Genomic DNA, 12718 nt, shown 5'->3' on the forward strand with positions numbered 1-12718 from the left:
GGCGGGGCGAGGGAGGGGGCGGCGCCGTCCCGCGCTCCTCTCCGCGCACCCGCCCGGCGTCATGGCCGCGGATCCGGCCCCGCATGGGAAGGCTGCGACGCTGGCGCGGAGGCGGCGGCTGCTCAGGTAACGCGACGCCGGCGCGGGTGGCGCGCACGCACGACCCGCTGGTCCTGCGCGAAGCCCGCCGGCCCAGCCCCTCTTTGCTAGTCTCCGAGCCTCGGCCCTGCGGGCGGCTGCTTCCCCTCGACTCCGGGCCCGAGGCCCCACCCCCGCGGCCGAGGCGAGATCTTGGCCCCCGTTTCCCCCGGAGAAGGCCTCTTGCCTCCGAGCCTGGGCCCCGTCCCGCGAGCGCCCCATTAAGGGGCTGAAGTTCAGACGCAGCGGGTGGGGAGGCGGTTCGCTGGCAGCGGAGGGAGCCTGTGCGGGGACTCTCGCCGGGACGTGGCGCGAGGCGGCCTCTGGCGGGGCCTGGAGTTGGCGGCCACAGGGCAGCAGGGTAACTGGACTGACAGCCGTTGAGAGTGGGGGTGGCTCCCTCACACCCACCCCAGCAAAGAAACACTGCCTTGGGGAGCCCCAGGGGTCTGGGGCGGCCACCTTTTCCCGGGATCCGAGGACACAGATTGGTGATGTGGACACAGGCGGAAATGAATGAGGCCACGTAACTTTAACAGGACTTAAAAAACAATTTAAGTTTTAGCAGCTGCTTCCACCCCCACCCCCCGCCCGCCTTTCCTCCTTTCCAGTCCTCACCTATGTGGGGGAACTGGAGGCAGGGAAGCAACACGGTGCCCTTCAAGCTTTCCTTGCCCTTTCCAGAAACTGGAAGGGCTGGTGGAGGCCTGTGATGGGTGGACTCTCCCTTCAGGCTTCAGACATGGCTGTCCACTTTTTCTGCCTGTCTTCACAGCTCTTCCTGCAGACTCTTTTTTCCTGAGGACCCTATTAAGATTGTCCGGGGCCAAGGGCAGTACATGTATGATGAACAGGGAGCAGAATACATCGATTGCATCAACAATGTGGCTCACGGTCAGTACCATCAGTCCGGCTGGCTGGGCCGGAGAGGAGGCCCAGGCTGTGAACCTGGTCCAGGTGTGATCCTGGGGTGCAGAGAGGGGTGGAGAACGGGGGTTGAGCTGAGCAGACGGGGCCCAATCTTTGTGGTGTAGCTGTAGAAGTTTCCAAGTAGGAGCTGGGCTACACCAGGCAGTAGTCAGAGACCCTTGTCTGGGAGTCCAGTTCCACTTGGGACTGATGGCAAGCTGAGAGAGCAGCAGCCAGTCCAGCCACGACCAGCAGTGGTCTCCCCTGGCCAAGTGCTGGGGTCATGGCAAGGCTTTAGCCCCAGTGACCATCTCAGGTCCTGGGGAAGAAAACTGAAGTAGGAATTGAGTTATCCAGATTGGGCTGCCAGAGCCAATGGGAGGAAAGCAAGTCTGACTGAGCAGGCACCTTGGAAGTTAATAAAGTAGAGGCTCTAACGCAGCCGTGGGCAAACTACGGCCCGCGGGCCGGATCCGGACCGTTTGAAATGAATAAAACTAAAAAAAAAAAAAAAAAAAAAGACCGTACCCTTTTATGTAATGATGTTTACTTTGAATTTATATTAGTTCACACAAACACTCCATCCATGCTTTTGTTCTGGCCCTCCGGTCCAGTTTAAGAACCCATTGTGGCCCTCGAGTCAAAAAGTTTGCCCACCCCTGCTCTAACGCCTGGGTTTATACCCTGTCCTTCACTTATTAACTTGGTAATCGTAGGCAAGTTTCTTAACCTCGGTTCCTCATTTGCAAAATAGACATGATAATGCCAAGCATCCACCTGAGAGTGTTTTGGAGGATTAACTGAGTTAATTCTTGTAATTTGCTTTGCGTGTGCCTGGCACCTGGCGAGCTCCCAACACATGTTTGCCGTTAGCATCATCTTTGGCCTTTGGCGGTTATTACCTCCAGCCCCCTCTGATTGATGAGGTCAAGCCCACGGAAAGACACTCCCATCCCCCTCCATATAGCAAACCACCTCCCACCAAAGACGTGGGTTTCTAAATAGGGTTTCCGCCAGAATCCTTCCTCAATCTCCCTTTCCAGAACGGGCATGTGTCTCCTGCCTCTGCCTTCAGGCTCCCCTCTTTCCTCTCCACCTCTTCCTCCAATACTGTGTCTTCCCTGACTGGGTTTACAGATTGGGGATCGGGGAGGGCTGGAAGGATAGGATGAGCAGAGTCAGCTGTGTGATGGAGGTGGCCCTCTTCCAGTTGGGCACTGCCACCCTCTCGTGGTCCAAGCAGCACATGAACAGAACCAGGTGCTCAACACCAACAGCCGATATCTGCACGACAACATCTTGGATTTCGCACAAAAGCTGTCGGAGACCCTGCCAGAGGAACTCTGTGTGTTTTATTTCCTGAATTCTGGGTAAGTGCACTGCAGCTGGCCCCCTAGCAAGATGAAGAGAGTTGCTCACCGGTGGGCAGCATAGTGTGGCCGACCGAGTGTGGACCAGAGGAGGTAGCCCCCACTGTGCAGGTGCCAGACTTCCCAGCTGTAGACCCTGTGCTTACTCTGTCAACCCAGTGTTCTGGTCTCTTAGTAAGAGGTGTCATTACCTCCCTTCCAGGATCCCAGTTAGGATTTACCGAGGTAACATGTTCCTTTATTCCTTCCTTAGGAAAACACAGGCACAGTGTTCAATCCCTACTTGCTCAATAAGAAGCAAAAACATCAAATAATTCTTTAAAGAAATACAAAATTACCAAGAGGGGTCATTGCCTGGAGGAAAAGTATCTATATATATAAAAGGCTAATACGCTAAGTGTCCCTCAGAAGTTCGACCAGGAGACCGGGAGTTCGATTGCTCGCTATAATGTGCACTGACCACCAGGGGGTGGTGCAGAACAAAGGAAGAAGGCCCTGGCCAAAAGCCGGAAGGCCCGATAGGCCCTGATTGCCAGCCAGGCCTAGAGACCCTACCCATGCACAAATTTCGTGCACCAGGCCTCTAGTAGGCTATAATGAGGTATAGAAGCAGACCTGCCTGCTCTGAGAGGAAAAGGAAAGGCTTCCCTGAAGAAGTGATATTAGACTAAGAGCTGACTAGGAGATGAGTAGATGAGGAGGAAGGGTGCTGCCAGCCCCACAAGTGTTCTTATCAGGGTTGATTACCACACAGAACAGCCTGTGCAAAGGCTCTGCAGCAGAAGAGTCATGGGACCCCAGCACACTGGAGGAACTATAAGGCAGCCAGTGAGGGAGAGGAGAAGGTGTGAGCAGGCACTGGGGAGGGAGACAGGGCCCATCATCCTGGACCTTATCAGCCAAATAAACTTTTTATCCTAAGAGCATTGGGAAGTCAGAGGATTTTGATCAGGCAGGTGATGTCATCAGGGCTGGTGGAGAGCAAAAATGGACACCATTAAGTGCCATTTCAGCAGCCAGGTGGTAGGTGATAGCAGCTCACACTAGAAGTGGCAGTGGAGACAGAAGTGGCAGGTGATGATGACATGTACATAGAACCAGCATCCTGGGAGCGAACATTCCAACAAATCGTAGGTTGAGGCATTTAGATTATAGTAAGTATTATTATCATTATCATTGCCACTTACATAGTACGTTTATCAGTCCCCTCCAATAATTTCTAGGAAGTGGAATTTACATCTTGATTCTATAGATAAGGAAACAGTTTATTTTTTTAAATACTTTTCAATTCTTCAGAATTGTAAGAAAAATACATGAGTGGATATACATTTTTATATAATATTCCTTAAGATAAAATATAAATTACAATTCTATATATGATCAAATAAATGTAAAAATTCATGTTTACACCGGAGGAAAGGATTTGGATGTGTGTATGTGTGTGGAAGCAGCAGTTTAAATGAAACTAGCTTGCCCAGAGCCACCTGCCCAGGGAATGGAAGCCGTAACTGGAGCCTCTCTAGGAAGCGCAGGGAGCTGGCCAGGAGTCGAAGCTGCCTTGGCAGCAGAAGAAGGGACGTTTGCTCGCTTACTCCACCAGATTTACTCTGTGGGTTCCAGCAACCTCCATGCTGCCAAATCCAGTGGTCTCTCTGCCGCCTTTGTCTTACTCTCTCAGCAATGCTGACAGTTACCACTCTCTCTAGAAATGCTTCTGGTCTAGCTTCCAGGACACTGTGCACTCCTTACTCTCCCTAGCTTCTGGCTGCTTCTCCTGTCTCCTCTGCCAGTTCCTCTCTGTGCCCCAGGGCAGGTCCTCTCTGAACCTCTCCCCCATGATCTCTTCTGTTCCCATGGGATTACCTAGCAGCCACGTGCTGGTTACTCCCAAGCTCGTCTCTCAAGCCCAGATGCTTCCCATGTGTTCCAGCCTCATGGTTCTAACCACCCCCTTGACTTCTTGAACATCAGCTTCACGTGTCGAAAAGACAATAAGAACATGATTGTCTTCTGCCAACACCCGGAGTGGGACCATGGCCCCAGCTCTCCCTTACTTTCCTAGACACTGACCCCAGACCTTCCCACGAGGACATGCCCTCACTACCACCCGCACCCTGTCTTGCCTAGTAAATGGCAGAGCCATCTGCATCTCTGTTCAAGGCAGAAACCCTCCTCCCAGTCCTGCATCAGTCCTGCCTCACCTCCCTCCAGGGTGACTCCATCCACTTCCCTTTATCTTCATGGCCACTGCTACCCTCACTTGCGTGTCCTCCTCCTTAGTCTCCTCACTTCCACTTTTTTTTTTTTCATGTAAATAGTGTGTTCTTTTTATTTTAATTTATGACTACTGTGGATGGGCAAGGGGCCACATGCTAAACCTGGCAAGCTCAGGGGATTTGCTTCCACTTTCATTTCCTTCTACTCCGTTGGACACACAGAGCCAGAGGCTTCCTCCTCAAATGGAAGCTGAATCATGTCTCTTCTCTGATTAAAACTCTTAAGTGCTGCTTGCTGTGCCTGGAAACTTCCCCCTGAGGCTTTAGTGCAGATATTGCCTCCTCGTAGGGCCCTTCCTGACCCCCTGTCTTAGTCAGCTCAGGCCGCCCCAGACCGGGGGCCATTTGTTTTCTCACTGTTCTGGATGCCAGATCCAAGATCAAGGTGTCGGCAGGTTTGGTTTCTTTAAGGCCTCTCTCCTTGGTTTGCAGGTGGCCATCTGTCTTCATATGGTCTTTCCTCTGTGTACATGAGCCCCTGGTATCTCTATGTACAAATTTCCTCTTAGAAGGACTTCACTCAGGTTGGATAAGGGCTCTCCCTAATGGCCTTGTTTTAATGTAATCGTCTATTTAAAGGCCCTATCTCCAAATACAGCCACATTCTGAGGACTTCAACATATGAATTTTGTGGAACACATACTTCAGCCCATAGCACCCCCTTATCTAAATAGGGTCCCATCTGGTCCTCTTGAGGCACTTATCAAGTGAGCATTCTTTCTCTCTTTGGTGTTTTTGGGTTTTGGGGGTTTTGTGTGTGTGTGTGTGTGTGTGTGGTTTGTTTGGGTTGTTTTTTTTTTTTTTGCTTTCGTGACACATACTAGAATGTAAGTTCCAGGAGCATCAGGGTCTGTCTGTTTCACCGTTTTTGCCCCTGGTCTTAGCACACAGAAGGAAGGCATTTGATGAATTTGTACCTAATGACTAATGAATGGTGTCCCAAGAATCTTCTTGCTGCTGGCAGGATACCACCTTCCTCTGGGTTTCCCTGTAGGAAGCAGGCCCCCAGGAGGGAAAGCCCTTAGCTGTCTGAGCCATGCCCATCTTTTCTGTTGTAGGTCGGAGGCCAATGACCTAGCCCTGAGGCTGGCCCGCCAGTACACAGGACACTGGGACGTGGTGGTATTAGACCAGTAAGTGCCGTTCCCAGAAGCTTGGGCCCACCACTTGTTGGGGATCAATGAGGCTCTAACTTTGGGTGCCTTGGGCAGGAAGGATGAGGGACCATCGCTGCAGAGACTCCCCAACACATGCCAGGGGGCTCTTTTCCCTGGTCTCTTCTAGGAGGGCAGCTTCTGGGGAGCTGAGAAACCTTTGTGAGGGGTTAAGAGTTGGCCCCACATTTGAGGTATTAAAACTGTTCCGACAGGGGCTCCCATGTAGTGAGTATGCGCTGCACAAGGCCCAAGCCCAGGGTCAGCGCCTTAGCACATCTAAGGTCATTACAACCCTGAGGAGAAGCCACTGTACAGAGGAGAGAACTGACCCAGAGAGCCTAAGTGATTAGCCCCTGGTACACGGCCAGGAAGCGGCCTCACAGGAAGTCTCACTGACCCCACAGCCTGTGCTCATCCCCAGCCCTAGGCCTCGGGGGCTATGGCAGAAAGGTGTGTCTCCTGAAGAGGGTAGATGCTTGTCAAAGACAGGCCAGAGACTCGCGCCACCTGGGCCTGAGCCCACCCTCCCTTCTCCCCCCCAGTGCTTATCACGGTCACCTGAGCTCCCTGATCGACATCAGCCCCTACAAGTTCCGGGACCTGGATGGCCAGAAGGAGTGGGTCCATGTGGTACGCACAGCCCAAGGGGGCAACAGGTCGGGACCACCCCGAGCCTATATGACACGGCGCTGTCACTCCCCACAGGCACCTCTCCCAGACACATACCGGGGCCTCTACCGGGAGGACCACCCCAATCCGGCTGAGGCCTATGCCAGTGAGGTGAAACGTGTGGTCAGCAGTGCACAGGAGCAGGGCAGGCAGGTAACTGCATTTACATGGGTCTAGCCCAGCCAACAGTGAATATCACTTCCTCTGTCGCCAGCTGGTGCTAGATACAGGGAACCCGGTGAGACTCTGGACCAGAGATGTGTCCTGGGCGTGCTGGGAGTCCTGGGGCCCAGGCTGGGCTGGTTTTGATTGTGAAGGAGGGTCCTTCGAGAAGGTGCTGCCTGATTTCAGTAACATGAGCTGAGACAAGCAGGCTACAAGGCCAGAAAGGTTGGCAGAGCCAGATCTGGGAAGCCTGGTCTGTGTGTTTCAGATGCTCTACATCTACTTATATAAAACCAGAAAAGAGGTTGCTCTGGTGGCAGCAGGGGTGGGGGGCCGGTTTTCTACCCCATTGACCTTTCCCTCATCCGGCTGGAGCTTCTAAAGAAGCTCTAAGGCAGAACATAGTTTGGAAGTCATTACTGTAGGCAGAAGGGGTCATTAAAGGGTTTTAAACAAGATGAGCTCAGTGTCTGAGTTGAGGCATCACCCTGGTGGCCAGTTGGAGGATGCACTAGAAGAGGCATCCAGTTTGAAGACACTGGCAGGAGGCCAAGGCAGAAACTGGCAGATCTGTGGGAGGCAGAAGTGTCCAGGTGGATGGCAAGGAGTGGGAGCAGAGATGATACAGAGCAAGTCAGGCTGTGCTGACTAATGGATAAAGGAGGGGGCTGGATCAGGGATGGGGCAGATGGGAGAGTTGGGAGTCACCAGCTGGGGGCAGGGGAGAAACAGGCTTGTGGGGGAGAAATCAGTGGATTTTTTCTGAGGCATGCTAAGTACAGGAGTCTGGAGGCATCCAGGTTGTAAGAATTGGTTTGAGGCCTGAAAGAAAACAGAGTCTCAGACGTTCAGATGTGATGAGGAGCCCGAACTAGGGGTGCAACAGTGATGGTAACTCATCCTGCGTGGAGCCAGCCCTGAGCCAGCATCAGCAGGACTCTGTTTGCCTCTCAGCACCTCCAGGTCAGTGTTCCTGACATCTCCTCTTGTCCACAGATTGCCGCATTCTTCGCTGAGTCTCTGCCCAGTGTGGGCGGGCAGATCGTTCCCCCTGCTGGCTACTTCCCGGAAGTGGCAGAGTAAGGAGGGGCAGCTCCAGGGAGGCCAGGGCTGTAATGCGGTTTCCCAACCTTTGTTCCAAATGACAACCTCCATCTCACCTGTTTGCCGGAGTTTTCAAAGCCCCTGAAAAAATAGTGGCCCCTAGAAGGCCAGCCATCTGCCCAAGGCCCCAACCTTACTGTTCACAGAGCCAGGATTCAGAGTCCCAAGACCTCCCAGCTCCTGTTCTGATCCCTCTCACCACAGCCGTCCCCATCAGCCGTCAGCCTCCTGTCCTCTGCCACAGGCACATCCGCAAAGCTGGAGGAGTCTTTGTTGCAGACGAGATTCAAGTGGGCTTTGGCCGAGTAGGCAAGCACTTCTGGGCCTTCCAGCTGCAGGGGGAAGACTTTGTCCCTGACATTGTCACCATGGGCAAGTCCATTGGCAATGGCCACCCTGTAGCCTGCGTGGCCACAACCCAAGCTGTGGCGAGAGCATTTGAAGCCACTGGTGTCGAGTACTTCAACACGGTGAGTGAAGGCTCCGGGGAGCACTGAGGGTTCTGATAGGCCCCAGACAATCTGAGCAAAGGCCACAGACCTGGCACTGAGCCACCACAAAGATGTCTAAGATGCTGTGGGGGTGGGTGGGGGCCGGGGAACGGTTAAAGCAGGTCAGAGGATAATAACGCCAAACCTCTTTAAAGTTAGTATCAACCCAAGAGCTGTGGCAAGAGATCATGCCTTATAAAATATATAGAAAGAAAACTCTCCCTTCCAGCAGAAGCTGCCTACTGTGTACAAGACCCTGTGCTAGAAGCTGATGAAAATGCATGAGGACCTGTGTGGGTGATGGCCTAGGATTAGCGTTCGTGTTGCAGTAGGAGTGGAGAGGAGGTGCGGTGCAGGGTTGAGCTTTCCCTAAGTGAAGTGGCTCCTCGGGTTGGAGGAGAAGCCACGGCATGTTCAGTGGTGCCTAGAGCGCAGTTATGTGGTGGGTGATGGGAGCATTGTGGTCAGCAGGTGGCCTCATGGTAGAAGAGCGGAGAGTCTGGACTAATCCCCAGGGCTGTGAGGAACCAGGGAAGGGTTTTAGTCTGTGAGAGACAAGATTGAAATATGCTTTAGAAGTTCTCAGTATGGAGAAAGACTACAGGTAGGCAATTGGTCCAGGCAAGAGAGAAGGAGCCCAAATCTGGACACGGGCTACAGGGAAGAATAGGGAAGGACAGAAAGTTGAGGAAACGAAGAACACACTGTCACCTCCCAAAAAAGAGTCAGTTTGAATGGGGGCCTGAAACATGTCAAGATTGGGCAGGATGGTTGAGATTTGTCAGAGGTTATTAAGGACGAAGGCTGGTGCTCTCAGCAAACTCACCACATACCCAGCAGACACGTAGGTAGATGCCTCTGCCCTAAACAAGTTCACTGTTCAGAGGGGAGATGGGCTCATAAACCCCTGCTCACATGGTGTGGAAAGATTTAACGGAAGTATTGTGTTCACAGTGCCAGGAGAGCTCAGGGATGCAGGTAAGAGGACGAAGAAGAGGAATGGAAGGAGCAGGGGAGGATTCTTATGGATGTGGAAGGATGAGGAGGAATTGGCCCTGCGAGGAGTAAGGAGTGGGTTGTGTTAGGTGAAAGCAACCCAGTGGAGCCAGAGCCTGGTGCTTGTGTCTGTCTGACTTGAAGTGCACATAGATTATGGAGTCAGTCCATGGCTCACGAAAGATCATCATCTGCTCTCGCAGAGTCCTCTTTTAGTTCATCAGTTAATTGGTTACTTTCATTCTGAGACAAGCATCTGAGAAGCCATCATCCCAAATAAAAGTTAGGACCTTGACAATAACCTGCATCTATTTATCCATATGGTTGCTCCCAGACCTTGCCTCCCCCAGCCCAAGTAGCCATCACTCTGAACCCCTTATTCATTAGTTACTCTCATTTTTTTAACTTTATAAGTGTATCATGCTGCATGTATGTAGTCTTTAGGGATTTGTGTGTTTTTTCACCTAACATTATATTACTAAGAGTCATCCCCATCTCTTGTCACTGAAGTTCATTTGTTTTGACTGCTTTATAATTATCCCATTGTATAAACTACTTTGGTTTATTTGTACAATCCTGTTGATGTGTTTTGCAGTTGTACTCATGGTTTTTGCTACTGTGAACAGTGCTGATATGAACCATTTTTATAAACTCTGTTGTACATGTGCAGGAGGCTTTTTTAGGAATAACCTAAGAGTGGAATTGCTGGTCATGTTCACCTTCATTTTGAGATAATGACATCTGTTTCCCAAAGTAGGTCACAAGTTAACATCCCACCAGCAGGTATAAGAGATTCTGTAGGTCAACATCCTCTTCAACACCTCTTAATTTGTGCCAGTCAAATGGGGTATAAAGTTGTAGCCCCTCAAATCAGGGAATTTTTTTAATATGCCATTCCCTGATTTCAACTTACCTGAAGCATCTCTTCATATGTTTATTGGCCATGTGCTTCTTCTGTGAAATGCCTGGGTTTTTTTCTTTATTCCATGTTTTGATTGAATTACTAGTACTTTTATTTATTGGGGGGGGGGGTTTATGTGTGCATTTGTGTATACATGTATAATTACACAGACACATACTTAGTTACATAGGGCTTTAGTTACATAGGACTCTTGAAACTTTTTATTTCTTCTTGAGTTAGTTCTGGTGGGTTGTATTTTCTTAGGAATTTTTCATCTGAGTATTCAAAATTGTCAATCTATATTTCTTGTTAATACTTTCTTAATATTTTTTAATCTTTATCATTATGTTCCCTTTACTTTTACAATAATAGTTCTTTGAGTCCTTTTCTTTCCTTCTGCTTTCTTTGGGGTTTGTTCTGTTGTGGTTTTTTGTTGTTGTTGTTTTTATTTCCTAAAATGGATACTTAACTGTTTTCTTTTTTTCCCTTTTTTCCAATATATTTTTATTTTTTGTTTTTTTAATTATATTTGTATTGATTGCAGAGGGGAGAGGAGAGGGAAAGATACAAACATCAATGATGAGAGAGAATCATTGATCAGCTGCCTCCTGCACACCCCACACTGGGGATCAAACCGTGACTTCCTAGTCTATGCTCAACCACTGAGCCATACTGGCCAGGCTGTTTTCTCTATTAATATAAATATTTAAGCCTGTCTATTCCTCTTAAAGCACAACTTTTACATTGTATCCTACTAATTTTAATATATAGTGCTCAGTTGGTTGAGTGTCCCATGCACCAAAAGATTGCTAGTTTGATTCCCCATCAGGACACATGCCCAGGTTTTGGGCTCAGTCCCCAATAGGAGGTGTGCAGGAGACAGCCAGTCAATGATTCTTTCTCATCATTGATGTTTCTATCTCCCTCTCCTGTCCTCTCTGAAATCAGTAAAAAATAATTTATTTTAAAGAGACATTACAGAGTTCTGCAAGAATTTAGAGAACACACATTTTTCTTGAGGACATGTAGAACAATCACATACCAACTCATGAACAAAGAGATCAGGGTTCAATTCCCAGTCAGGGCACATTCCCAGGTCACTGGCTCAATCCTCAGTAGGGAGCATGAAGGAGGCAGCCGATTGATGTTCCTCTCTCATCAATATTTCTGTCTCTCTATCCCTCTCCCCTCCTCTCTCTAAAATCAATTAAAAATATGTTTTTTAAAATATGCAATATAGTATTTTTTTTTAATCCTCACCTGAGGATGTTTTCCATTGATTTTTAGAGAGAGTGGAAGAAAGAGGGAAAGAACTATCGATGTGAGAGAAACACATCCATTGATTGCCTCCTGCACAAGCCCCAACCAGGGCCCAGGCCAGGGAGGAGCCTGCAACCGAGGTACGTGTCCTTGACAGAAATTGAATCCAGGACCCTTTGGTCCACAGGCCAACACTCTTTCCACTGAGCCAAATTGGCTAGGGCTGCAAAGCAGTATTTTTAACTATAGTCACCATGCTGTATTTTATTTTATGGACTTATGTTTATAACTGGAAGTTTGTACCTTTTTGACCACTTTCACCCATTCTACCTACCCTCTTTGTCTTTTGATCATTTGATTATGTTGTATCCAGATATGGAACTCATTATTCTACTTCAGGTTCATTGAGTTTCTTGGATGTATAGGTTGTTGTTGGATTTTGGTTTTCTAAATCAAATTTGGGAAGGTTTTGACTATTATTTCTTCTATTTTTCATTCTGCCCCTTTCTCTCTCTCTCCTCTCCTTCTGTGACTCCCATTGACATATGTTGGTATGCTCAATTGTGTCTCACTTGTCTCTAACGCTCTGGGTTTTTTTGTGGGTTTTTTTTGTTTTCATTCTTTTTTCTCTCTGGTTTTCACACTGGACAGTCTCAATTGACATATTTCTAGTTTGCTGATCCTTTCATCTGTCTGTCACAGTCTGCTGTTGAGCCTCTCTAGTGAATTTTTTATTTCAGTTACTGTACTTTTCAACTCCAGAATTAGTTTGGTTCTTTTTTTGTTTGTTTGTTTTGTTTTTTGTTTTTTCAGAGAGGAAGGGAGAGGGATAGAGAGTTAGAAACATCAATGAGAGAGAAACATAGATCAGCTGCTTCCTGCACACCCCCTAATGGGGACATGCCCACAACCAAGGTACATGCCCTTGACGGGAATCAAACCTGGGACCCTTCAGTCCGCAGGCCGACGCTCTATCCACTGAGCCAAACCGGTTAGGGCTGGTTCTTTTTTCTAATTTCTATTTATTGATATTCTGTATTTCAGTGGTTCTCAACCTTCCTAATGCCGCAACCCTTTAACCCTTTGCGGTCGTATTAAATTTGGACATGGGCGTCGTACTGGTCGGAATTAATTTCCATTGAAAGAGCAGTGATACATAACATGCAAGATTATGAAGGATAAACAAGATTTATTAATTCTTTTTTGGAACTACGTCACTACTAGTAGAATCACTACAAACGTTATCACTTTCTACGTCAGAGTCAGTATTCAAGGTGCCAAA

At 49.0% G+C, this 12718-nt stretch overlaps 1 protein-coding gene across 2 annotated transcripts in view; it reads left to right on the top strand.

Moving 5' to 3' along the window:
* PHYKPL (5-phosphohydroxy-L-lysine phospho-lyase) overlaps positions 1-12718 on the top strand; it is a 24277-nt gene continuing 11559 nt past the window's right edge. For both annotated transcript variants that reach the window (XR_013996006.1, XM_081091646.1), the window contains exons 1-8: positions 1-126; positions 914-1032; positions 2258-2417; positions 5752-5826; positions 6393-6480; positions 6556-6672; positions 7681-7763; positions 8033-8258. Coding sequence is in view for 1 of the 2 variants with exons in the window: in XM_081091646.1 (XP_080947772.1) it covers positions 62-126; positions 914-1032; positions 2258-2417; positions 5752-5826; positions 6393-6480; positions 6556-6672; positions 7681-7763; positions 8033-8258 (933 nt within the window). In the remaining variant the exon portion in view is untranslated. The remainder of the gene's footprint in view (positions 127-913; positions 1033-2257; positions 2418-5751; positions 5827-6392; positions 6481-6555; positions 6673-7680; positions 7764-8032; positions 8259-12718) is intronic.

This window comes from Myotis nattereri (assembly GCF_964212035.1).
Source record: "Myotis nattereri genome assembly, chromosome: 5".
NCBI lineage: Eukaryota > Metazoa > Chordata > Mammalia > Chiroptera > Vespertilionidae > Myotis > Myotis nattereri.